Source organism: Bicyclus anynana, chromosome 23, assembly GCF_947172395.1.
Source record: "Bicyclus anynana chromosome 23, ilBicAnyn1.1, whole genome shotgun sequence".
Lineage (NCBI taxonomy): Eukaryota > Metazoa > Arthropoda > Insecta > Lepidoptera > Nymphalidae > Bicyclus > Bicyclus anynana.
Window position 1 is genome coordinate 11,289,962 of NC_069105.1, and position 27,627 is coordinate 11,317,588.

At 36.8% G+C, this 27,627-nt stretch overlaps 1 protein-coding gene across 2 annotated transcripts; it reads right to left on the reverse strand.

Moving 5' to 3' along the window:
- Window positions 1–876: 876 nt before the first annotated feature.
- LOC112051488 (hemicentin-2) lies at window positions 877–26,086 on the reverse strand. Of its 2 annotated transcripts, XM_052888792.1 has the most exons (17): window positions 25,826–26,085; window positions 22,601–22,830; window positions 21,199–21,330; window positions 19,810–19,896; window positions 19,310–19,438; window positions 18,430–18,598; window positions 10,160–10,338; window positions 9,374–9,446; window positions 8,209–8,378; window positions 6,476–6,647; window positions 5,475–5,717; window positions 5,170–5,242; window positions 4,655–4,866; window positions 3,967–4,144; window positions 3,177–3,271; window positions 2,166–2,319; window positions 877–1,706 (listed from the first exon to the last, which is right to left on the reverse strand). In XM_052888792.1, exons 1-17 carry the CDS (start codon window positions 26,040–26,042, stop codon window positions 1,574–1,576), a joined length of 2,646 nt encoding a protein of 881 aa, XP_052744752.1. In that variant the 5' UTR covers window positions 26,043–26,085; the 3' UTR covers window positions 877–1,573. The 2 variants fall into 2 exon arrangements, with proteins under 2 accessions (XP_052744752.1, XP_052744753.1); XM_052888793.1 differs by lacking the exon at window positions 2,166–2,319 and having other exon boundaries at window positions 25,826–26,086.
- Between the last annotated feature and the right edge of the window lie 1,541 nt (window positions 26,087–27,627).

Here is a 27,627-nt window from a genome sequence, read left to right on the forward strand (position 1 = left end):
TTTTTTAATTTTTAGTGTTAGCACACCTACTGAGTGTGAACACAAATGAAACGTTATTTTCTTATAATAAGTATCTAAGTCCTAAAATCCCAATTTTAAAAATACTACCTTAACTCATATACAAAATTTCACTCCCCCTTTATCCACACCTAATATGAATATTCAGAAAAACGTGAAAGGTGACTGTCCTCCGTCTTCATCACCAGACCTCCGATGCAGTCACAATCCATATAGTTGGAAAGTTCTCATCAATATAAAATTTATCAAGTCCAAACACAAGGTAGCTACTGTGAGCCGTCGAGGAGTTCCCTTAACTCTCCTTCATCTTCGTCACCAGACCCTTAATACAGTCACAACCTATCCAGGTGGAAAGTTCTCATCAATACAAAATTATCAAGTCAAAACACAAGGTAGCTACTGTGAACCATCGAGGAGTTCCCTTAACTATCCTTCGTCTTCATCACCAGACCCCTAATATAGTCACAACTCATCTTGGTGGAAAATTCTCATCAATACAAATTTATCAAGTCCAAACACAAGGTAGCTACTGTGAACCGTTGAGGAGTTCTCTTAACTGTCCTTCGTCTTCATCATCAGACCCTTAATACAGTCACAACCCATCTAGGTGGAAAGTACTCATCAATACAAATAAATCAAGCCCAAACAAAAGGTACCTGCTGTAAATCGTTGACGAGTTCCATCGTCTGTGTTTCGGCTCCATCATCAGACCAACTCCAAACCTTCATAAAATTGTAGTGGTTTAAAATACCTTATGGAAACACTAACAAACGCACTAGCCGTCCCTACGATTTTCGAAAGTTCCCTTCAATTTCTCCAGGATGCCATCATCAGATCCTGACATGAAAAAAATGGGACCACCCTGGAATCAAACCCTTCAAAACAAAAAAAGAATTTTCAAAATCGGTCCACAAATGACGGAATTATCGCTGGACATACATAAAAAAAAAAAAAAAAAAAAAAACATACATACAGCCGAACGTAGAACCTCCTCCTTTTTGGAAGTCGGTTAAAAATTTAAAATATATGATATTATGATTTAGGTAGGTATATCCACGTACTTTTTTCATATTTTAACTATTGAGAGATAAAATATACCTAACATTATAGATGACTTCCACTTAATAACTAAATATAACTGTTTGAAAGGCAACAAGAAAACTACCTACTTCAATTAAGTATCTCAAAACTACTCTCAGTGAGATACCTACCACATTTGTGCTTAGCACGACAGTACGTAGTCTACAGTACTAAGTAAAGGCGGATTTACATTTTGTCAATGTTCAAATTCGAATAAAATTTGTTATAGGCGAATATTTCATCGACGAGTATGATATAGCGGAATCACACCTCTGACCTCTGAAATTCGATAACATAATTAGCGATCGTATTTTACTCAGTCTTTAAAAGTGCAACTTTTAATAATATGTGGGTACAGTAACTACAGTAAGACACCTACAGTAGATCCTAAAACATTAAAATGTTCGTTACATTGTTTTTTCGAGTTAGTTAATTTCTTAGTTAAAGTATATTGCGGACAGTTTTGTATTATCTACTAATTTTTCACTTTCACATTCAATTTTATTGAGTCCGGTCCAACTACATTCTCTGCTACACATTGGTAAGTCCCTTCTTGTCTTCGGGTTATATTTCCCAAAACTAAATCCAGTTTCCCCATGGCTTGGCTCCTGTAAAATAAATCGATTATAGCTGTAATTATTGTTGTCAGGTCGCCGAAATTAAAAGCCGGACAGCCCAGTCAGTTTGGCCGGACATTGTTTGTTCCCACACACACTCGTCGTTTTTTTTCTTTACCAATAGTTCTAAAACTGTCAAAGCAAAATTGACCAGTTTTTAAGTGAAATTTTCTATATGATTGTGCGTCCTTTTACTATAAGAAGTCAATGTTAATGACGAAGTTATTAAATAAAGATTTTTAAGAGATAAATGTGGAACTCCTTTTTTTGAAGTCGGTTGAATCATGAATGTGACCAGTATTTTCTCAATACTCCCCAATTAATTGAAATAATTGGCCCAGGAATGGACTACAAAAATGGGTCAAACCCAAGATCGCTAGTTTAAGTTCAGTGCCATACCCATCGGGCTATTAAACCTTTTTGATCATTTACCTTAATACCATTAATTACCTCAATAAGACAGTGGTTTCGAACTTGGGAGATATATACTCCCACTTAGTCGAAGGTACCGGATTGCCGTAGGTAACATTGCAGGGTAGCACCAAAGTAGTTCCAGCCGTCACTATCATATTCTCCCAACGGAGATGTTCTATGTATGGTGGCACTAAAATAAAAGTAGAAAATTCATGTCTATACTTAATATTATAAAGCTGAAGAGTTTGTTTGAACGCGCTAATCTCAGGAATTACTGGTCCGATTTGAAAAATTATTTCAGTTTTAGATGCCCATTTATCGAGTAAGGCTATAGGTTATATTGTATCCCCCTATTCTTACGCGAACGGAAACCACGCGGGTGAAACCGCGCGGCGTTAGCAAGTTAAAATATAAACCTACTGTTTCACGCAGTTTCTTCATCATAAATCATTATCCTGTGGAAATATTGAGATAGAAATGCCTTTGTGCTATTTTAGACTATAATAATTTATTTTTGAACCTGCAAAGTTTGATCAAGTACCGTTCAGCTGATCTCGAGATAATATTATATACCAGCAGACGCCGTGAAATTTAGTTTTTCACAAATCGCTCGGGAACCATGTATTTTTCCGGGATGGAAAGTAGCACAACCCCATAATCCCATAAAAATCGGTTCAGCCGTTCCAGATATTAATCCGGACAAACAGAAAGACAGGCAGACATGTTTGTTTGATTGTGGGTATGTACTCGTAGGTAGCAGCGGCGAAGTGTTCATGCAAGCTAATTTCCTTCGGGTTACCTTTAAAAACCCATGCATTTCTATCACGCTGTATGAATTTCCTTTTCTTTGGAACGGCTTACCTTCAACTAAATTTCCTCCTTCGAAACTGGTAGTATGTTTGTTTAAATGTGCAAATCTCTAGAACTACTAGTCGGATTGTAACAATTATTTTAGATAGCTACGCAGGTATTATCTTGAATCGTCAGGAAGACGATTGAACAGGTTGATGATAATTAATTTTAACGAATCGTAAAACACTAACTCACCTAAAACGTTCAACATAACAGTTCTTAACGCGCTGCCCATTTCGTTTTCTGCAATGCAACGGTATATTCCCGAGTCGTTATATCGAGCAGGAAATCTAAAATGCAAAATACTTTCATTTATACCTGAATTTCATGATTATAAAGAACCAAAGTCACTAACGTAGCTCGAGTCGCGAAGCTGTGGTTGCAATGGGCGGCATAGTTGATGAGACGTTGGTTTGGGGTTCCATGGGTCAGGAATGGCATCCCGGCTCTAGAAAGTGCAGTCTAGAAAGGAGTGGTCGACCCCCCACTAGGTAGACCGAAGACGTCAAGCGGGTGACAGGGAACCGCTGGATGCACGCAGGCTTGTGTTGTTCGGAAATCCTTAAAAGCCCAAGTCCAGCTGTGGACGATCATCGTCTGATAATGACGATGATGATTATGATGATAAAGCTATTATAAAATTATACCATGTCGTATACAAAACATTGAAGGTCACCAATTGAAGGTCATTAAAAAAATTGTGATAGTATTCTTCACATGCTACTAATTCTTATTATTATTAATTTCTATAAACTATGGATATGTATGAATCTCTATGCAGGATCGTGGTCCTGGTATGATCTCCGTCCTTCATTTCTGGAACAGGTTCATTTTTCCACCAGCTTCTATCGGTGGCCATCTTCGCTAGCGTGTGTGCAGTTTTCCTATCCTCTGTCAGCTGTTCAGCCCATCATGTTGGCAAACGGCCCTTTGGTCGTACAAGATTTTTGTTTGTATTTTAATGTATGTAAAATAAAGAACTTACATGTGTGTGTGTCTGTCATCAGTGCGGTGTCGGTCATTGAAAGCCATGATGACGTCATCCTGGTACATTTCCCAGTGGACATTGGCTTTGGGAACTGCATCCACGTCACACGGCAGTTCTACCATATCTCCTTCTCTGACAGTTTTATCCTCGTCGCCATTTCTTATTTTGGGTGCATCTATTGAAATATATCAACTTGTTTTTATAATTAGTATTTTGTAACGAGTTTTATAAAAAATTGTATTTTAGAGACGTCTGTTATCTTTAAAATATGTGTTCGATCTGATCTGTGTTTTGGGCTCTGACGAAGGTTTAAGATATCTTCTTCGAGTCAACGAAGTTATCTATCCCATTTCCCACTTTAAGTGGATATTCACAAAAATAACCTTTTTTAGTAAGTCTCAATCAATAAAACTCACGAAAGCATAACAAGAAACTATGGTTCAAATTTCAGATAGAATATCATCGTCTTTACAAATTTAGGATACACGGTAGTAGACGTAGAGAATATAAATTAAGGCACTAGTCATCAAAAATCCTGAGCAATAAGAAAGGTTTTACAAGTGAGCAAAGCAATTTTATATTTTTTTCAGCATCAATCATTATAAACAAAGTATTGTCTGGATTTTCCCTAATAGACTACTAAATTAATTAGTTACAAAAACACCATATAACAGATTATGCTTACATTGCACTTTAACGTTAACGTTTTGAGAATCTGTCCCAATGAGGTTAACAGCCTCACATATATAAAATCCTTCATGCTCAATTTCCGCTGCAGGTATCTTCAAGGATTTACCATCAACTATTACACCATCAGGAAGTGGTACGTAATCTGAACTACTGATTTCCGGTTTATATTTCCATGTAACGTCGGGATCCGGAATACCTTGTATGATACTAAAAATAATACAAATCTTATCAAAGTGTTCCATTAGAAACTAAGTGTTTCTAGTTCGTTATTAACCCATATTCACTGCAGAGCACGAATCTTCTCTCAGAGTGTTAGGCCAATAGTCTACCACGCTGGCCAAATGCGGATTGGCAGACTTCACACATGCAGAGAGTGGTTTGAGAAAAAAACTCTAAGAGATACATAGAAAAATTAAAAAGGGTTAGTGAGTAATTTTGTAAGGGAATTTGTAGCAATTAACTAAAGTAACTCAGCAATTTTAGGTTTAACGAAGTCCAAGATAAACTTACACGCAATCCTCTTCAGTAAATTCACCAGGTTTTAATATGAATTCTGTTTTCTCCAATTTTATTTGAGGAGGTTCTAAAACAAAAAAATATATTTTTATACACATTCACATGATCATCCTCATCTTACAAACCGTAGACGGCTGTCTACGTTTCTAGATTTCTCGACAGTTAAAAAGTTTAAGCGTCATGTCTATTCAGTTACTACGAGTATATATCTTTTATAGTTTCATGTTGAACTACATCATTCATTACCGTTGATGAGATAATCAGCTATTTAAATAATAAATGAGCTATATAATATTTACCCAATCCACTGATATATACATTGGCTGTATAGGATTCACTTTTAACACTATTTGCTATCTCACATCTATATTCACCAGTATCTTCTATACTCATGCTTTTTATCAACAGCTCGTTCTCATCTATCTGGATATTTTCTGACTCTTCGATTAGAGTGTCGTTGTGGTACCATTTAATATCAGCTTCTGGATAAGTGTTTGCTTTACAAAACAATTTTCCTTCGTTACCAAATTCAATTGTAGTGTCTGCAAATGAATGTATTTCATAATGAATTTTGAAGATGCGTGTATAACACACGATTTGAGTGTGATTAGCCAACTTTTGAAATATAGAATGAATGGAATGTGCGATTGAATAATTTGTTGTCGATAAGGTTACTCAATCTTGTTGTTATTTATTTCGTCGTTGTACTAAGAAGGCAGGTAGGTAATATATTACCTACACCAACAACAGTCTGAGATTTATAAATCAAATACTCCCTGCTAATTTATAAAAAACTGTCTAAACTCAAAGTCAATGCTTTAGAAGTGTTCTAAAACAATCTTTCTAAATTAATAATTTTGGATTACACCAACAACAGTCTGAGATTTATAATTTAAATACTCCTTGTTAATTAAAAAAACTGTCTAAACTCTAAATGAATGTTTTAGAAACGTTCTATAACAATCTTTCTGAATTAATAATTTTGGATGGGATCAGTTCCACTACCTTGATATTTCTTCAGTTTCATAAATATAAGGCTTCAGGGAGCCGCTGGATGCTGGCGGCTCGAGACCGTTTTGTTTGGAAGTCCATGCAAGAGGCCCATGTCCAGCAGTGGACGTCCATCGGCTGATAATGATGATTATAATGATGAAGTTTTCAAGACTAGGTTAACATTTAATATGACTGATGATATCTAATAGAAAGTGGATGTAGGTTGATGGATAGAATATCATATTTATGACATTAAGGTAAATGATTATTTAGTATCGTTATAGGTTTAAATAGTAGTCGTACATACCTGTAGGATATTCCTTGATCTCGAAAGTAAACGTTCTGTTGATGTAGAGATAGAATGAGACCGCATCTTCACCGTCTCCATTTTTACATTTACAAAAAACTGTTTGGTTTCTATTGGCTCTCTCAATTTTGACGTAACTTATGTACGTTGAGGGGTATTGTAGAAAGGCGCTCTAGAAAAAAAAATACAAACGTAACTAAATATGAGAGTAATTAATACTGATGAGGGATATTTTGAAAACGTATTGTAGTTATACGGTTTTAAGGTTCCTCAATTGTCCAAGTGTAAAAGGTAATTCTTTGACTGCTGTACTATGTCGTACCAACACACAGTTATTCCGATTGGAGGGGTACGATAATATTGGTCATATTTATAAAATATAGCAAAAGCTCTTTCTTTGCAGGGTAAACATTTACATTCTGTAAATGTTTCGCGAATACAGAAACCGTGAACCGGAGTGGTAATTTATATGGGATTATATGGGACATGTTTTTAGGCAGCAAAACAAAAAATTATAAAAGTCAAATTCTTGGCGATATTGATTAGGTATATACGAGTATAAGTATTCAAACTATGACAAGAGATTAAGGAACTTTGTATTTTTTTCTTGTATGGTAGTTTTTAGAAGCTCCTTCAATTTGGATTGGTATTTAGCAGTGACATGCAATTTCCCTCTTAAAATAAAACTTCGTCCAATTAATTTTTCATAAAAAATCAAAACAATCGTTAGCCAGTAACAACCTTCACTTTCATTTTCTACGGCAGATTTTATGACGATCTATTTCCATTCGAAATTTCAGTAATATGTACAGTTAAACTTTGAATTTGCAGATTTCGCATCATTTTCCACGAATAAAGAAAAATTTAGCTGCGAATTTAGGAGTTAATTAATCTGCGAATAGGAAAACGCGGGCCACGGATACGGAGTTTCTATTGTATTAAAAAGAAACGTGAAGACGCATACGGGACACTCGACAGAAGTGATAACTAAAACCTGCTGCCGTGAGAAAAAAAGGGAAGCCAGACATACTAGTACCGTAACTCGTGCCGTAACGCGTTCCGTTACGAAGCGCTTAGTTTTTTTTTATTCTTTACAAGTTAGCCCTTGACTACAATCTCACCTGATGGTAAGTGATGATGCAGTCTAAGATGGAAGCGGGTTAACTTGTTAGAAGGAGGATGAAAATCCACACCCCTTTCGGTTTCTACACGGCGTCGTACCGGAACGCTAAATCGCTTGGCGGTACGTCTTTGCCGGTAGGGTGGTAACTAGCCACGGCCGAAGCCTCCCACCAGCCAGACCTGGACAAATTAAGAAAATCTCAATCTGCCCAGCTGGGGATCGAACCCAGGACCTCCGTCTTGTGTATCCACCGCGCCTACCACTGCGCCACGGCCGTCAAAACTTTACCCTCCCATAAGAAATTATCACTTCATAAATATGCTACTTAAACATCGCTGGGACGTTTTCGTCCACACTTTCCTACATACCGGTAAATGGCCTTTGGGAACTATTCTTCCACAAAACGTTTCTAAAGGAGTGACGGACGGAAACACGTAGGTAATATAAAACAAGAAGTAACACAACTAAAACTAACTAAAAAACTTTTTTTTTTTTTATTCTTTACAAGTTAGCCATTGACTACAATCTTGTCGGTTTCTACATGACATCGTACCGGAACGCTAAATCGCTTGGCGGTACGTCTTTTACTATCACAACTATTATATTTTACCTCCGATAACAATGTCTCCGCAGCATCGTTCTCCCACCAAATGTCAGGTTTAGCTTTCGATTTGACCTTGCAAGCGCCTGTATAATCCGCTCCGTACTCTACTAAGAGTGACTCAGGTTCCAGAAGATCTGCCACTGGGGCTCCATTTAACGATCCAGTTTTGCCATCTTCTGCAAGGATCATAAAAATCTTTTTTTTTTAGACAATACACACATCACTATCTACTCCCAAATTAAGCATAACTTGTGTTATGTGTACCATTAGGACCTGTGCATACCACGTTTCTACCATGGTACTTACATAGAACTTACTGTAGATCTAGCGGGACCCAGGCCTTTAAGTAGTTTCTAGAGAGATTTTGCTGGCTTTCCCATCCACTTCTACATGGTTCATATAAACTAATCATTTACAGTAGCCATGATTAGCTAGTTCATTCGTTGGGTGTGTGGTCTATATCTACAGGTATGAAGGGTTAATATTATTGAACCCCTGATGATCATGAAATTAACTAGAATAAAGACTTTTATGCCAGAAATTCTTTCTATTATAACATAAAAGTTTAAATGTTGTTGCAAAATTAAATAATTTCAATACTAGTAGACGCCGCGCGGTTTCACCCGCGTGGTTCCCGTAGAAATACGTCCTATATAAAATATAGCCTTTCTCGATAAATAGGCTATCTAACATTGAAATAATTTTTCAAATCGGATCAGTAGTTCCTGAGATTAGTGCGTTCAATCAAACAAACAAACTCTTCAGCTTTATAATATTAGTATAGATTTAACAATCGAATTTCCATATCCCAATTATCACACCATCATTTTTTTCATCAAACGAAGCTAAGAACACTCTCGATTATCAATATTCTCTTTCAGTGCGCTTTCATTTGAGACCCCACTCGAGTATATTCGGACATTCCGTTGTTTTCCCCACTTTCACCCCCACAACTTTTAAACGGCTCAATCGATTTTCATCAAACATAAACATGATTCACTTGCACTTAACCACTTTATCACCTTTAATAAAAAAAAACCAAAATGAAATCGCTTCATCCGTTCGGGAGCAATTAAGGCACGGACAGACAGACAGACAAATTAAACTTATAACACCCCCTGTATACGTCGGGGGTTAAAAAAGGGTTAAAAAACGAAACAGATTTACTTACCGTTGGATTGTGGTTCCAACACTGCACTATAACCAACTATTTCTTGTTGAGTTTCGGTATCTCGACATGTTATCTAGAACACAAGATTTTTATCAATTAATATCTGCATTTTTTTTTAATAATCCATTGCAGGAGTTTGCTTCTCCCCTTTTATTATACCGCTCTAAAGGTCAAAACTCATTATTACGCCTCGGGCGGAAACGCCTACGCCTCGCTTTATCCAATAAACAAAATTTTATCCACATCGGCTCACCTGTTTCAATAACTCAAAATATACATGTTTAAACAAAAAAATCTCATTTATTTATAATTATTATGTAGGTAACATAATAATGCTCCCGACCGAAATGTTTTTCTTTTTTCGGCCACGGCAGCCAATCGCAGGGTGAGTTTAACCATTTGCGTAAGAGATAGTGCACAAGTGCAAGCACTGGTGCACTCTCTTTTCTCTCACTCTCATAGTCCAGCATAGATGGGACTGCAGACCGACACAACCGGTGAAAGATCAGGCGCAGGACAGTCGGCTTTACGTGCTCTCCGAAGCACTAACTCCGCCAACTTCCTAACTCCAGGCTGCTATTAAGATTTTTCTTGCCAGAAATTTTCCAATATCGTATTTTTTTTGTTGGTGTGACCTGGGATTCGAACCCTGGACCTCATTGTTCGTAGCTGAACCAGCTAACTACACGACCAATGAGGTAGTTATTAATATCACATATATTTAAATATATCATTTAAGTAAAGGTGTTCTTATCTTTCCTATTCCTTAAAAACAATAGGACTTACAAAAACTTTGAAGGACCTATAACTGGCTATTAGCACCTCAGCTACGTATAGATTCTTCTTTCCATCCAACGGATGATATTGCAACATGATGTTCTCTTCTTTATCCTTTTGCAACTGAACTGATAGCAGTTCTAAAGAAGATTCCTCAAGTAGTGAAATTAGCATGTAACTTGTTACATCTGAAATAGAAACAACTGAATAACATGATATCTAACTAGTCTACTTACTAGTAGAGTAATTACGGTAGGCACTAAACATACAAATATTTAGACTGGGAATATTTTTTCTTCAATACGGAGTTATATCAGCGTAACGCCTGCTCCAGGAGGCTCATCGTCTTCAGTAGCTATTTAGATAATCACCTTAATGTAAACTTTCAGTTAGAATTAAAATCACTTTTGTACCAACGCTCTTAGCGAACGGTTGTCCGTTTCCTGACTTTTCTTTGTATCACTTTTCATTTTCAATTTTTAAAAAGCGAGTTATCCCGTCCCGTTCATTAACTGGCGCAGTCGATACAGATCGTGTTCATTCAAAGCGGTAACGAAACCCCCGTAAATTTCGAGTGGTAGCCGTGACGCGATCTTAAAGAACCTACACACACACATATTCGGTTCGGTAACGAGCAAGAAAAGAAGAAGAAAAAGGAAGTGAGAAGAAAGAAAACCGTTGGTGCATCTGTCAAGCCTAGAGTCGGCATGGTCGTGGGGTAAGCTCATAATTTGTTTGCTCCCGATTTTCCTTTTATTCCCAATAACATCTTATAATCAATTAATTAGAAAGTTAAATTTCCTTTCAATTAATTCTATTATTATTATTTATATTTATATAATTAGTGTTCACTGAGACCTAAAAATGTCACAGGAAGACGCTAAAACTAACGGAGGTGATGCTCTCACATTTAAATCATTGTCGTTTTTACTGCCCACATACGATGGCAATAAAAAGACATTACTCTTTTTTATACGTAGCGTTGAGAGTGTACTAGATCTTGTAGAAAACCGGGATCAACCTACCATCGCTTGTTTGATACGCAACAAACTAACCGGAAGGGCTGTTGAAGCGCTCTCGGAATGTACAGATTTCCACTCGTGGGAAAGCATAAAAAATATTTTAATTAGACGATTTGGAGAAGTTAGAGATGAAATACAAATTGTTCAAGAATTGATGCAATTAAAAAAAGACAGGCTAGACATCGAAGCCTTCGCGATAAAAATACGTGAATTGATGTGTAGCCTGGTCAACATGGACATAAGCAAAAAAGATTACTACGAAAAAATGTCAATAAATGTGTTTTTGGACCAACTCCCGCCGCTATTAGCTTTAAGTGTTCGGGTCCAGGGCGTTGAGACCTTCGAGAGAACTATAGCAATAGCCAGGCAGGAGGATATAAAATTCAAAAATCGTAGTAATCAATTTAAAGAGCAACAAAAAATTACATCATCAACAAATAACACCCAGTATAGACCCAGACAGCAGTTGCAGCCGCAACAAAAACCCATTTTATTTAGCGGAACTGCACCTGCGCAGGTCAATAGTAGATTTATAAACAATAGACCGGGACCAGCGTACAGGCCCCAGGGTTCAACCTCAAACAAAATTAATTACCAAGCAGAAGTAGACACCTCAGACGAAGGATTAAATCAATTGTTTGAGGAGGAAGAGGTTGAACAACAGGATTTTTCTCCTAGAAGAAGAAATCACCCACAAAAACTAGCGTACGTTAACATCTGTGGTAAGGATTTACCTTACATTTATATCAAAGAACTAGGAGGTCGATTCTTAGTGGACACTGGAGCATCGCAATCGCTTATCTCGCCGGATGCATTATTATACACAAAACCGCGAGTGGAGCGTGAGATTAATTACATACGCACAGCTCACAGTACCACACGACATGATAAGGTTGTGTATATTAAATTACCACCTTTATTTAAGTGCGACTACACACATAAATTCTTAGTGTTTGAGTTTGATCCAGATTACATTGGCTTATTAGGAGTAGATTTATTAACGCCATTAGGTTGTGGCATAGACATGAAAAATATGATTCTAAAAACTCATACAGCGAATATCCCTATGAGAGGCGATATGAAATCTTATACCATAGTTCAACCTAGATGCGAACAGAAAGTAAATTTATTATGCAAATACAGCGAAGGAGAGTATGAATTAGGGGAACAGTCTAAAGATGGCTTAGTGTTTCCAACAGCTTTTGTTTCAGTCAAAGAAGGAGTTATTACTACCACAGTATTAAATAAAACAGAGAACAAAATTAGAATACCTAATAACTATAAAATAGATTTAAAACCATTAAATAAAAACCCAATAGTAGAAGTAAATAATATGTCAACTGTAAACAACTCATTATCAGTTCACAAAATTGATAATATTCTAAAAAATAATTTAAGTAAACTTAGAACAGACCACATGAGCGAAGAAGAAAAACGAGAAATAAAAAGACTTTGTTTTAATTATAGAGACATATTCTATGCAGAAGAATTGCCTTTAACATTTACACATCAAGTGAAACATAAACTTCGTCTTACGGACGACACTCCCATTTTTGTTAGAAATTATAGACAAGCACCGAAACAAAAACAAGAAATTAAAAAACAAATTGATAGTTTATTAAAACAAAATATAATTAGAGAAAGTGATTCACCTTGGTCGTGCCCAGTTCACATAGTTCCGAAAAAGTTAGATGCTACAGGTGAACAAAAATGGAGACTTGTCATTGATTACAGAAAATTAAATGAAAAAACTATCGAAGACAAGTACCCACTACCTAATATTAATGATATTTTAGATAAATTAGGTCGTGCACAATATTTTACAACATTAGATTTAGCTTCAGGATATCATCAAGTGGAAATGAACCCAGATGATATAGAAAAAACAGCGTTTTCTTCAGAAAGAGGTCATTACGAATTCTTACGTATGCCGTTTGGTCTAAAGAACGCACCAAGTACATTTCAACGTCTAATGGACTCAGTTCTTCGTGGTATAGATGGTGTACTAACTTACTTAGATGACGTAATTATCTATAGTACATCGTTACAGGAACATATAGACAAATGTACGCATGTTTTTAATAGGTTTAGGCAACATAATCTAAAAATACAATTAAACAAATCAGAATTCCTACAAAAACAAGTTAAATTTTTAGGTCATACATTGACAGATGAAGGTCTTAAACCGAATGCAGATAAAGTAGCAGCCATTAAACAATTTCCTATGCCTAAAACCCAGAAAGAAATCAAATCATTTTTAGGACTTGTAGGTTACTATAGGAAATTTATAAAAGATTTTGCAAAGTTAACAAAACCCTTAACCGTATGCTTAAAAAAGAAAGCAAAAGTGTTAATAACGCCCGAGTTCATAGAATCCTTTGAAAAGTGTAAAGAAATTCTTATGAATTCTCCTGTACTACAATACCCAAATTTTGAGGAATCATTCATACTTACTACTGACGCTTCAGACGTTGCCGTAGGCGCAGTATTATCCCAAGGAAAGGTTGGTTCGGATAAACCGGTAGCCTTTGCTTCCAGAACATTGTCAGATACAGAACAAAAATATTCAACAATAGAGAAAGAACTATTAAGTATAGTTTGGGCAACGAAATACTTTCGCCCATACTTATATGGAAAAAGGTTTACAATATTCACAGACCACCGTCCACTGACGTGGGTTATGTCCCTTAAGGACCCTAGTTCAAAATTAACACGTTGGAGATTAAAATTAGCTGAGTATGATTTCGATGTCCAATATAAGAAAGGGAAACAAAACACAAACGCAGATGCGTTATCGCGAGTTAAAATAGTTTACAACAACGACGTGGAAACTGTTCCGATGTCGGATGAACAATTATTAGAATTAATTTTAGGTCAAGAAACCCAACCGCAACCTGGAACTTCGCATATTCCAGATGATTTAGAAGGAATAGATTTAGAAACACTAATAGATGCTTCTACAATTCCTCAAATAAATCCCACCATTAGTGAATTCAGTTCAGATTCAATTCAAAATCCTATCACTAGTGAACAAGAAGAGACACAAGAATCTATCCAATTAGAGTCAGAATTACCGTATAAAATACCTGAAATATCTGATGCGATAGATCGACAGCTAAAACAATTTCACATTAGAAGATCACCGGGATCAGAATATAAAGTAGATGATATAACAAAAGGTAAAATTGTAATTAAAGATGTTTTTATACCAATTAACGATACAGAATCACAAATTATTAAGTTTTTGAAAGAACATACTATTCCTGACAGGATATTTCATTGTTATTTTTACAACGAAGAGTTATATCCTATATTTTCTCAAGTAGTTAAAACAATTTTTAGTGACAGAGGTCCAAAGCTAATTCGATGTAAGAATAGAGTAACGTTAGTAGAAAATAGTAATGAACAAGTAGAACTAATTAAAAAATATCACGAAGGAAAGAACATTCATAGAGGAATTCAAGAAACTTATAAACAATTACATAGGAATTACAATTGGCCTAACATGTTACTTACAATTCAAAAGTTTATTAATAAATGCGATAAGTGTCTTAAAAGTAAATACGAGCGTAATCCTTTACGTTTACCACTATCCCTTACGGATACACCACAGAAACCTATGGAACATATGTTCATGGATTTGTATAGTAGCGGAGGCGTAACGTTTCTCACAATAATAGATAACTTTACGAAATATGCACAAGCATTACCATTGAGTGCAACCACTAGTATACATATAGCAGAAGCGTTATTACAGTTATTTTCTATAATAGGAGTACCTAACAAAATTACTACAGATTCAGATCCGAAGTTTGATAATGAAGTAATTACTGATATATGTGCGTTACATAATATACATATACATTTCACTACACCATATAATCCTAATTCTAATTCACCAGTTGAAAGACTTCATTCAACGTTGGCAGAAATGATTAGAATACAACGTATAACTGATAAAGATGAACCAGCAAACTTAATGAGGTATGCAATCATAGCTTATAATAATACCATTCATTCAGCTACAGGTCTTACACCATTTGAGTTATTACTAGGTCATACTAGCAGTAGAAATCCATTAGAATTACATTATCCTAAAGCATTTTATCAAGAATACGTAAATAAACATAAACAGATAATGGAAAACGTACATAAATTAGTAAACAGTAAACTATCTTCTGAAAAACAAGCTGTAATAGAAAGAAATAACAGAAACACAGAAACAGCAACGTTTAAAGTAGGAGATAAGGTTTATAAACAAGTAGCTAAGAGTTCTCGTAGTAATAAGTTAGAACCTAAATATATAGGACCATATACGATTATTCACATTCATCCTGAGCAGATTGCAGAAATAATAGGTAAACATGTGAATTCGAAGTCTATTAGAGTGCATTTCAGAATGCTTAGACGTCCTGGAAATTTTTCAGAACCGTCTTCACCGTCGGTGCAGCCCTCTGGTTCTTCGGAGTCGCCGCTGTTATCGAACCAATAGATAACCACAATGGAGTGATGATTCTGAAGGAAGCAACCGCTCATCACCAAGTGGATACCTATCACTTAGTTATAGTTTATAATATAAGCAACTTAAGAGATATATACGTAGAAATTAGTCGTGATTATATCACATTCAATTTAATTCAGACGAATACGTCATATTATAGACATAGTTTAGTTCTTAGGAAACAAATAGAATACTTAATCGATAAAGTCGAAAGTAAATTAGTTTATCTAGGATCTAAGATGATTAGTGCAGGTAGAACTTATTTGCCTAGAGTTAAGAGAGGTCTAATTAATGGATTAGGTTCAATAGTAAAAGCCATTACTGGAAATATGGATCAAGAAGATGCCATTAGATTAGAAAACGAAATTCAACAAATAAAGCGGTTAGCATTAAATAAACAACACCAAACGTTAGGTTTAATGACAGATTTCATGAATGAATATAAACAGGGTTTGGAAAATATTAGTAATAATCAAAGGAAGTTATCTAAAGCAATACAAGGTTTAAACAAGCAAAATGGAGCTTTAGATAATCAATTGCACATAAATAGCATATGTAGTCAGATAGAGATAGCTTTGCAACAGATTTTTGATAGATTACTCACATTGGAAAACGCTTTAACATTCTCTCATTTAGGACGATTGCATCCGAGCGTGGTTGATCCTAGTTATCTAGTATCTGAATTAATTAAAATAGAAAGGGATATTAATAAAAATAACTTACGATTACCGTATTCACCAACAGTCGAAAACATTCATTTATTAGGAAAAGCTATAATAGTTAAAGCTTACAGCACCAATGAGTCGCTGAACTTTGTTTTGGAAATACCGTTAGTAACTAACTATCCCTATAGTTTACTTCACTTATATTCCATTCCCAATCAACAAAATATTATCCTCATTCCAAAATATCCTTACTTTATTTTGGGAAGCAACAAGTTCGCGTATCCTCACGAACCGTGTTCGATGATCACCGAGGAAAACTCCATTTGCCGTCACTTGGAATGGAAATCACTGAAAAACTCTCAAGATTGCATCGCTCAGCTACTTCAACATGAAAACCCAACTAATTGCACATACGCTGCCGCAGATTTTGAAGATAATATGATAAAGCAAATAAAGGATAATAGCTGGATTATTATAATAAAAAAGGAAGAAGTCATCAAGACAACCTGCGGGACTGATGTTCAGTATCAAAGGAACCATGGCGTTGTCCTAATAACAATGAATAATCAATGCATCGTAGAAATAGCTGGCAGGAGTCTGCAAACTCACTTGAAATTTGTAAAGATCAAGGAAAGCATCCCCTTGCCACAAACGAGCACTTCAATGGAAATTAACCCACCGATAACATTACATCTGGAAGACATCCCTCTGGATAACTTAAATGAATTATTAAGGAAGACGCAGATCATTCAGCAAAATGAAGAAACACCAACAATTAATATCGCACCCAGCTGGCCTACCCTTTGTTTATATATTATTGCGACCCTTGTCGTCGTAGCCGTCATCCTGAGGTGGTACCTTCGTCGTCGTCGAGGACTACCAGCAACGATAGAGAATCATCAGCAGTTGCAGTTGCAGGAACCTCTACAACAGCAGCAGCCTTCTTCTTCATCGTGCTTCAAGCTTAAGGGGGGAGGAGTTATATCAGCGTAACGCCTGCTCCAGGAGGCTCATCGTCTTCAGTAGCTATTAAGATAATCACCTTAATGTAAACTTTCAGTTAGAATTAAAATCACTTTTGTACCAACGCTCTTAGCGAACGGTTGTCCGTTTCCTGACTTTTCTTTGTATCACTTTTCATTTTCAATTTTTAAAAAGTTATCCCGTCCCGTTCATTAACTACGGCCACGAAAATTTAATTCTCCGTTTCCCAGAGTAGATATTGTATTTTTGCATCTACGAGTTAAGGTCCGATTATATCTACAGACATTCAGCGTGCCAGACACGTGCCGTGGCAGACAAAATAATATTTAATATTCTTCTATACCGTGTTTATTAACTTATTTATATCTATCGTAACGCGGCCGCGCAGTCATTGAGAGACACAGGTCGCGCCCGGCCAGTATTCGCGGAAATAATATTTTGTCTGTGCGGATCATGTCTGTAGAGTCCTTTTCATGAAATATGAACTAAAATTGACAGCGCCTTACACAAATGTCAATAAGACCGCCATCACCAAACGACAATGAGCGCCATTAGGACATTAGCGTCACGTCTGGGGGACTTCTTTCATTAATGTTGCTGGACAGTGTCAATAGACGGTGTCTGTGGGTGTCTGCCACGCTACTTGTCTGTGACGCACTGTGTCTGTAGATATAAACGTGCCTTAAGAAGTGCAAGCCAATGCTAGCATAACATCTAACCGTAGCACATGCATAAGCCTTCATCCACAGAATTAAGATTATATAACAGAGTAGTTTTAAATTTTACATCGGATCTCAATCGAACAAGCTTAGTTTTTCTATCCATCAATTTATGCAATTGATGTTCATTAGTTTTGGAGTGATATTTGAACAAAAAGAACCATACAACAAGCAAATCGACTATTTTAAGTTCCTGTTTTGGACTTTTCCTTTTGAGGACGGAATTATATTTATGAATTATATTTAAAATATACAAAAACGGGGTAGATTTAAAATATACTCAGAGGCACAATTATCCGCCCACTTTAATATACTCACGTCATATTAAAGAGGGCGGATAATTGTAAATATATCCTAAATAAAAACATATTTTAAATAAAATACCTACTTGGTAAAGGTCTGGCTGAAGTTTCTTGAAGATTTTTCGGTTTCAATGGAGAGAAGCCAACTTGGAAGTTGATCTCTTTTCTTCTGTAAATGGTGGTGAAGGCAGTTCCTTGGCACGAGATATCTGCGGTTAGCTCTTCACCTTTGCCAGGATTCACTACTCGAATCACCTTCAATCAATCAATCAATCAATCAATAAATAAGCTTCAATAGCTCCACGGACCGGTCTCACCGAAGAGTGGCTCGATGCGCTGGACTATCTTTGTACCTCTGGACTATTGTCGTCATCATCATCATCATCATTTTCAGCCGATGGACGTCCACTGCTGGACATAGGCCTCTTGCATCGACTTCCAAGCAAAACGGTCTCGAACCGCGAGGATCCAGCGGCTCCCTGCAAGCCGCTTGATATCTTCGTTCCACCTAGTGGGGGGGTCGACCAACACTGCGACTATTATCGTACCCACTCCATAAACAGTGTTTTCTGACTAATTGGAGGGGATTAGGAATCTTAAACTTATATAAATGCAAAAGGTTTCATTCAACACGAAGTCTCGAAAACTGATGAAATTTGGCATGGAAGAGCTAGTATTGTATATGGAGCATAGACCCACTACGCCGCTCCGGTTTACCCGTGTAGTAATAAATATTACCAAATGACCTGAAGGAATGAATTTGTGTTATGGTTTCAGGAGTTTTATAAGGTAGATTACGAAATGGCAGTAGACAAATTCAGTTTCTCATAGCCTAGCCCAGACCTCTTAGCTTAGACCTCGTGTTAAGAAGTCACATAGACTGACCACTGGACAACAGAGGCAGTTCATAAAAACATAGCCTCGAATTGAGAACCTTTTTTTGTAGTCTGTTAAAAATATACTTACAAGAAAAGCATACGTGTCGACAATTTTTTCTGTCTGCGGACTGTACCCCAAACTGTTGGTTATAGTAATTTTTGGATAATGTCCCGACACGGCTACTATAAAGTCCTTCGTGTACACATCCATGACGTACTAAAATTATAAGAAAAAATAATTTGACAGAAAATTAGTTTATTGGACAATTAATTTTATCTATTAAAGGCGTAACATAGTGGAGGTTAATCATCATCATTATCAATATATATTCCATATTCGGCTCACTGCTGAGCTCGAGTCTCTGAATCAGAGGGGTTAGGCCAATAGTCCACCACGCTGGCCCAATACGGATCGGCAGACTTCACACACGCAGAGAATCGAGAAAATTCTCTAGTATACAGGTTTCCTCACGATGTTTTTCCTTCACCGTTTGAGACACGTGATATTTAATTTCTTAAAATGGGCTATCACGGCTCTTGTGGGTACTTATTAATTATATTTCCAAAATACAAATATACGGCACTTACTGTAAAACGTCTTCTACCAGAAAGTTCAATGTACGAATTAACATTACTCCATTCCACACTAATGATTTCGCGCATGTACTTGAAGGCCTATAACCAAAGAAGTATTTAAATAATAAACAAGTTAAAAAACATTCTAATTTTATGAAACCACGATGCAGGTGAAACGACGACGACAGTTTTGAGGACCTCCCTGGCGCAGTGGTAAGTGCGGTGGAATTACAAGACGGAGGTCCTGGGTACGATCCCCGGCTGGGCCGATTGAGGTTTTCTTAATTACTCCAGGTCTGGCTGGTGGAAGTCTTCGGCCGTGGCTACCCTAAACCGTGGCGACAAAGACGTACCGCCAAGCGATTGAGCGTTCCGGTACGATGTGTAGAAACCGAAAGGAGTGTGGGTTTCATCGTACTCCTAACAAGTTAGCCCACTTTCATCTTAGACTGCATCATTATTTACCACCAGGTGAGATTGTAGTCAAGAGCTAACTTGTAGAGAATAAAAAAATATATATAAGGGCGCTATATGGGCCTTGGCTATGCTGAGCGCCTCTTATACCGCGCCTGTTGCTATATGTGAGATCGACGAAAAATAAGACGATGACGCTTCTAGTATACCCTGTAAGCGTATTCAGTAATTTTAGTGAATATACACGAAAATTATCAACTATTGTTAATTTGTTAGCAATGTAAAGTGTTGTTCGGTTATAGAAATTCATCATCATCATCATCATATCAGCTTATGGACGTCCACTGCAGGACATATGCCTTTTGTAAGGACTTCCAAACATCACTATACTGAGCCACCTGCATCCAACGCATCCCTGCGAATCGCTTGATGTCGTCAGCCCACCTGGTGGGGGGTCGGTCAACACTGAGCTTACTAGTGCTACTGCTACTAGTACTAGTGCTAGTATAGAAATTATATTGCCTAAAATATTTGTTTTTCACTTGAAGTCAAGTGGATCATTTACTTTCGTCAACTATGAATATTTTAAAAGAGAAAAACCCTTATAAACATTTTATAATGAAAGTTGCGGACGTCGTCCGTGGGGAATTTAGTTTTTCACAAATATCTCGGGAACCATGGATTATTCCGGGATAAAAAGTAGCCTTTGTGTTAATCCATGCTATAATATATCTCAATACCAAATTTCAGCTAATTCGGTTAAGTAGTCGAGCCGTGAAAGAGTAACAAAAATTCATATCATTAAAATCATCAGTTTTCGCAAATCTCGGGAAACCATGGATTTTTTCGGGATAGAAAGTAGTCTATGTTGTTAATCCAGAGTAAAATCTATTTCAATTCCAAATTTTAGCCAAATCGCTTTAGTAGTAGCGGCGTTAAAGAGTAACAAACATCCAAACATCCATACAAACTTTGATGAACTCTTACATGGTGCAAATTTCCCAAATGGAAATGGAACACGGATCCGCCACAGCTGTTAGCCACCTCGTAGTAAGCGTTGGCGGTGTCGTATTCCGATAGTCCTCGCGGCACACATTTGCCGCTTTGGAATATGACAACCTGTAATATATAACTTGTTATGACATCAAATATATACGTACAACGGCCAACCACAAATGGCCAAGTGCGCAAATGCCCAGGAAACAAGAAGAAGAAGACATCAAATTATTTTTCTATCATTTATTTATTTCTCCTTTTTTTTAATTTTTAACAATGTTATACATCTATACTTATAATAAATCTGTAGAGAGATCAATTCTGTACATGAAATGTATTTCCAAAATATATATATACATTCGAACATTCGAAGGTAAGTCTGTCTGTCTGAATGATGAAATTTGGTACAGAAACATTGGATCAGAAATAGTATTCACGGAATTTATAAAAAACAGAATTTCATGCGAATGGAGCCGCGGACGTCCGCTAGTAATAAATAAAACCAAATAAAAAATCGCTGAAAGACAGTAAAAGCTATATAAAAATTACAATTGCAATAGCCAGACATACCTTAGACAGAAAGTCGTCGTTATCAACCCATATTCGACTCACTGCTGAGCTCGAGTCTCCTCTCAGAATGAGAGGGATTTAGTCCACCACGCTGGCCCAATGCGGATTGGCAGACTTCACACACGTAGAGAATTAAGATAATTCTCTGGTATGCAGGTTTCCTCACGATGTTTTTCCTTCACCGTTTGAGACACGTGATAATTTAATTTCTTAAAATGCACACAACTGAAAAGTTGGAGGTGCATCCCCGGACCGGCTTTGAACCCACATGCCCCGGACCGGCTTTGAACCCACACCCTCCGGAATCAGAGGCAAAGGTCATATCAAAGTAAAAGTCAAAATTCATTTATTTCAATTAGGCTTAGTTTACGATGGTGTATTCATTCAAGCCATGTGAGAATATCTTATAGATTTAGATTTTGCAGACAGTGTTGTTTCATGTGGTCCTGTCAGAAATGGCTTAAATTAAGACAACATCGGCTAAGCACCGCCTTCATACTGATCAGCAGGTAGAAAAGTTTACGAACTTACTAGACACACATATAATTTTCGAAAGTTCCCCTCAATTTCTCCAGGATTCCATCAGATCTTGACATGATGGCAATGGGACCAAATGGGGACTATACCGTTTCAAACAAAAAAAGAATTTTTGAAATCGGTCCAGGCGTCTTTGAGTAATCGGTGTACATACATAAAAAAAAATACCGACCGAATTGAGAACCTCCTCCTTTTTGAAGTCGGTTAAAAAATGGTCGGTCTCCTATCAGCCCTAATAAATTAATGAAGTGTGTGTGTCTATTGAAGGCTCATTATCCATATATACCTGGCTACCACGATTTTGACACAAATTCTTTACAGACTGAAGCCTGCTGTGACTTTTGGCTTGGGCATCAGTGAAGACATATATATTCGACCCTGGCTTGCTTATCTGAAGGGCCTTCTCTACGGCGGCCAAGGAGTCTTCCGGACAGTCGCGACCACCGCTGACTTCTATTTGTAATATCAAATTCAATAAACTGTCTGGATTAGTTCTGTCGATCGTTGGTCCTACATCTGCAAAGAAAAAATCAAAAAATCAAAATCAAAAATCATTTATTTCAAGTAGGCTCAGTTTACAAGCACTTTTGACACGTCAGTTAACTATTTGTAAGGATTCTACCACCGGTAAAATTGTATTCCGTGACCTTATCTATTATCTTCATTAACAATTCAGCTCACTATTCAGCCCAAGTCACTTCTCAGAATGAGAGGGGTTAGGCCATAGTCCACCACGCTGGCCCAATGTGGATTGGCAGACTTCACACACATAGAGAATTAAGAAAATTCTCAGTTATGCAGGTTTCCTTACGATGTTTTTCCTTTACCGTTTATGTTTGATATTTAATTTCTTAAAATGCACATAACTGATAAGTTGGAGGTCACGCCCTCCGAATCCAGTCATATCCAATGGTCACGTCTCGTCACCTTATATACCTACTAATATTATAAAGAGGTTAAGTTTGTAGTGTTGTAGGGAAAATCTGAATGTACTGAACCAATTTAGAAAATTCTATTACAAACATAAAGCTACGTTCTTATATATTTTATTACGATATTCACACGTAAATGGGTGCTACGCTAGTGATACCGGGGGACTGCTAATACCTATTATTTACAGGTAAAGGTAGTCAGTTTGTGAGGTAGCCCTTGTAGAGAATTTAAAAAAATCCCCTACGTACGATGGAAGCAGGCTAACTTGTTAGGAATAGGCACGCCTTTGCCGGCAGGGTGGTAACTAGCCACGGCCGAAGCCTCCCACCAGCCAGGCCTGGACTAATTAAGAGAACCTTAATCGGCCCAACCGGGGGTCGAACCCAGGACCTCTATCTTAAATAAATCCACCGCGCACCACTGCCCCACGAAGGTAGTCAAAAATCATTATCATCTCTGGATTGAACCTATTTTAAAAATCTAATATTTTTTTATATGAGGTGCCTGATAGCCTAGTGGATATGACATGTGGCTCCGATTCCGGGGGGTGCGGGTTCGAATCTGGTCCAAGGCAAGCACCTCCAACTTTTCAGTTGTGTGCATTTTATGAAATTAAATATCACGTGTATCGAGTCTCCTCTCAGAGTGAGGGGGGTTAGGCCAATAGTCCACCACGCTGGCCCAATGCGTATTCGCAAACTTCACACATGCAGAATTAAGAAAATTCTGATGTTACGCAGGTTTCCTCACGATGATTTTCCTTCACTGTATGAGATACGTGATATTTATTTTCTTAAAATGCACATAACTAACATGTCATACTCTTACTTTGTGTATGCCTTTCCATAGGAGTAAATTTTACAAGTGTTCATTTGCTGTACGTGCTATTAAGCTATGGAATGCACTCCCAGTCGACATTCGGAAATCCAAATTTTTTGACATATTAAAAAAATCCGTTAAGACATATTATCTTAGTCACTAGTGACATATTTTATTTTATTAGAATATTTTATGATATTTATAATTATTATATAATTTGTGTATTATGGTTTATGTATTAGTGTGTAGTTATTTGTATGTATGTATAATGTACATTATTATTACGTACACACCACCTACAGTTGTCTATAAGTTCCTAAGCCTAAGGTTGCCTGGAAGAGATCGCTACTAAACGACAAGGCCGCCTTTTGTATTCTACTTTTTCTTTTCTGTTTTGCTTGTTTTCTTTTATTTATTGTGGTGCACAAATAAATAAAATAAATAAAATAAAAAAGCCGTTTATTTCTTACAGAAGTACTAGTTTACAAGGTTTGGTTAAGTTGAGTTTAGTTTAATTGTGTTAGTATCAAAAAGTAGATGATTATTATTTAATAGTTAGTGCTTTTAAGTATTATTTTTTTTTTTTTTTTTAATATTATATTTTAACTATTCTGTAGGAACCCCTCTGCGGGTAAAGGCCTCCTCCAAATTGTGCCAGTTTTCTCTGGATTGCGCTATTTGTATCCAGTTTGGACCCGTTGCGCGTTTTATTTCATCCTCCCATCTGTTGCAAGGTCTCCCTCTCTTTCTTTTGCCCACTGGCCCCCTCCACTCTGTCACTCTTTTTGTCCATCTTTGATCTTGCAGACGAGCTATGTGTCCTGCCCACTTCCATTTTAATGCTAGAGCTTGAGCTAGGCCGTCTGTTGCTTTTGTGAGGTTGCGTATTTTAGTATGTCTTATTTTATTTATTCTTTTTATGTTTAGCATGCTCCGCTCCATTCCTCGTTGGCATGTTATAATTTTATTTATGATGTTTTTGTTAAACTTCCATGTCTGACAAGCATAGGTTAGGCATGGTATAAGGCAAGAATTCATGACCTTAGTCTTCAGCTTGGTTGGCATGTTGCTCTTAAATATTTCTTTAAAGCTCCAGTACTTATTCCATGTTAACTGGGCCCTGCGCTCTACCTCCTGGTAGCTGTTTAGTTTGTCGAAGCTTATTTGCTTGCCTAGGTAGATGTATTTTTCGGTATACTGGAGAAGCTCGTTATCGACATATATTTGTACCTTGGTGCTGTTGGTCATTACCATAGTTTTGGTGAGGTTCATTTCTAGCCCGGCGAGCTTGCTAGCTTTATTTAGTGACTCTACCATGCGTTGTAGTTCATTTCCGTTCTCTGATATTAGCACCAAGTCGTCGGCGAAACGTAGGTGACTTAGATAATTCGTTTTTACTTTAATACCGCAATCATTCCAGTCAAGCTTGCTTATTATAGACTCTAATGTGGCTATAAACAGTATAGGAGAGAGCGGGTCCCCCTGTCTTACGCCTCTCTTTACAGGGAACCAAGGACCTGCCGTTTCTAGTTTAACTCTGCTTTTACTCTTCCTGTATATACTTTTGATTACTTTTATATATTCGTTTGTACACGTTGTTCGTGGTGCACAAATAAAGAGTATTAAATAAATAAAAAATTAAATAAATAACTGAAGAGTTGAAGTTGCATGTCCCGGATCGGATTCGAACCTGCACCCTTCGAAACAGAGGTCATATCCACTCGGCACTTTACATTAAAACAAAAATAACTATACTCACCATCGTCACCGAAAGGCAATAGGATGTAGTTAGCAAAATTTCTATTCCTCGCCGCATCCAGTACTGATTGTATATTATTTTTCAAAATTTCTATTTCCTCACGCATCGAAGCCGTCGTATCGGCCACTATCACAAAGCTTTTACTACAAAAAACGTTTTCTACTGCCAAAAATAAAACTACTATACATTTATAGACTAGCATTGTAGATTTTTTCATTTTGTTCTAACTCTGGTAAAGGGTAACTAAGTAATGAAGTGTTTAGACATTTTGCAGTTATTCGTTTTGTAGTTACTATTTAAGGCTAAGCTGTCTTATGATAAGACTAGTCGACGACCCGCGGTTTCACCCGCTTAGTTCCCATTCCAGTGAGAATATGGGGATAAAAAATTAACAAAAAAAATGGCTATCTAGTGGTTAACGATTTTTTCAAAATCAGTTCGGTAGATTCAATGATTACCCCTACAATACCACTTACCTCTTTATAATATTAGTTACGGGGAATATAGCCTATGACACTCACAAATAATGTGGCTTTCCAGTGGTAAAAGAATTTTCAAAATCGGTGCAGTAGATCCAGAGATTACCCTTACAATACCACAAACTTTACCTTTTTATAATATTATTAATTTCAATTTTACACAATAGTTAAGGCAGCGCATGCGAATAAGTCTGTTTAAGAGGATTTTCAGTCCGACCTGTATGACAAAACCTGTGATAACTCGGCTAATATGTACGATACCAATATAAAATATAGCCTATAGCACTCCCCGATAATGTAGCATTCTACTGGTGAAAGAATTTTTAAAATCGGACCAGTAGTTCCGAAGATTACCCCATTTAAAAAATGTGACAAACTTACAAACTTACAAACTTTACCTCTTTATAATATTAGTATAGATTAGTATAGATATAGATTATAGTTCGTTATTAACCCATATTCGGCTCACTGCTGAGCTCGAGTCTCCTCTCAGAATGAGACACCTGCATACTAGAGAATTTTCTTAATTCTCTGCGTGTGTGTAGTCTGCCAATCCAGCGTGGTGGACTATTGGCCTTACCCCTCTCATTCTGAGAGGAGATTCGAGCAGTGGGAATACGGGAATTAAATATAGTCATGGTAACAAAAAGAGGCTGCTACGTCTTTATGAAAAAAAAGGCAGATTTTAAAAAAGGAATTTAAAATTTACCTTTCACTTTAAACTAATAAGTATTAATTAAAATATAAATAAAATTATAATATAGAAGCGTTCACTACTTAACCGCAACATTGTATCAAAATTATAAATAAAATCGATAACATTTTGCCCTAACTTTGCAATTACAAGTGCATTTCGCACGCACCATGTTTATGTGATATGTGCCCAATCAGTTTGATCTAAATTGAACCTTATTATTAGACGGTTTAAACACAAAATGAAATGGACACCAAAACGTTGATTGGACTTTATATATCGGATAGAAGTTTACTCGTGTGACTAAGGGTCGAAAGGAAATGTCTACTTTGTTTAATACAAAGTTTTCGTTGATAGCTTACTTTGAAATAGCATTCATTATCAGGGTATTGGTAATGTTTAAATTAACATATTTATTAACCGACTTCAAAAAAAGGAGGAGGTTGTCAATTCGTCGGAATCTTTTTTTTTTGAACTGCAGTGTACTGTTGACGTAAGGAAGTCACAGACGTAATATCTATGGACTTATTCGTTCGTCCGTTATCAACCTGTAATCGGCTCACTGCTGAGCTTGAGTCTCCTCTCAGAATGAGAGGGTTGCGGTTGTCCGCCACGCTGACCCAATGTGG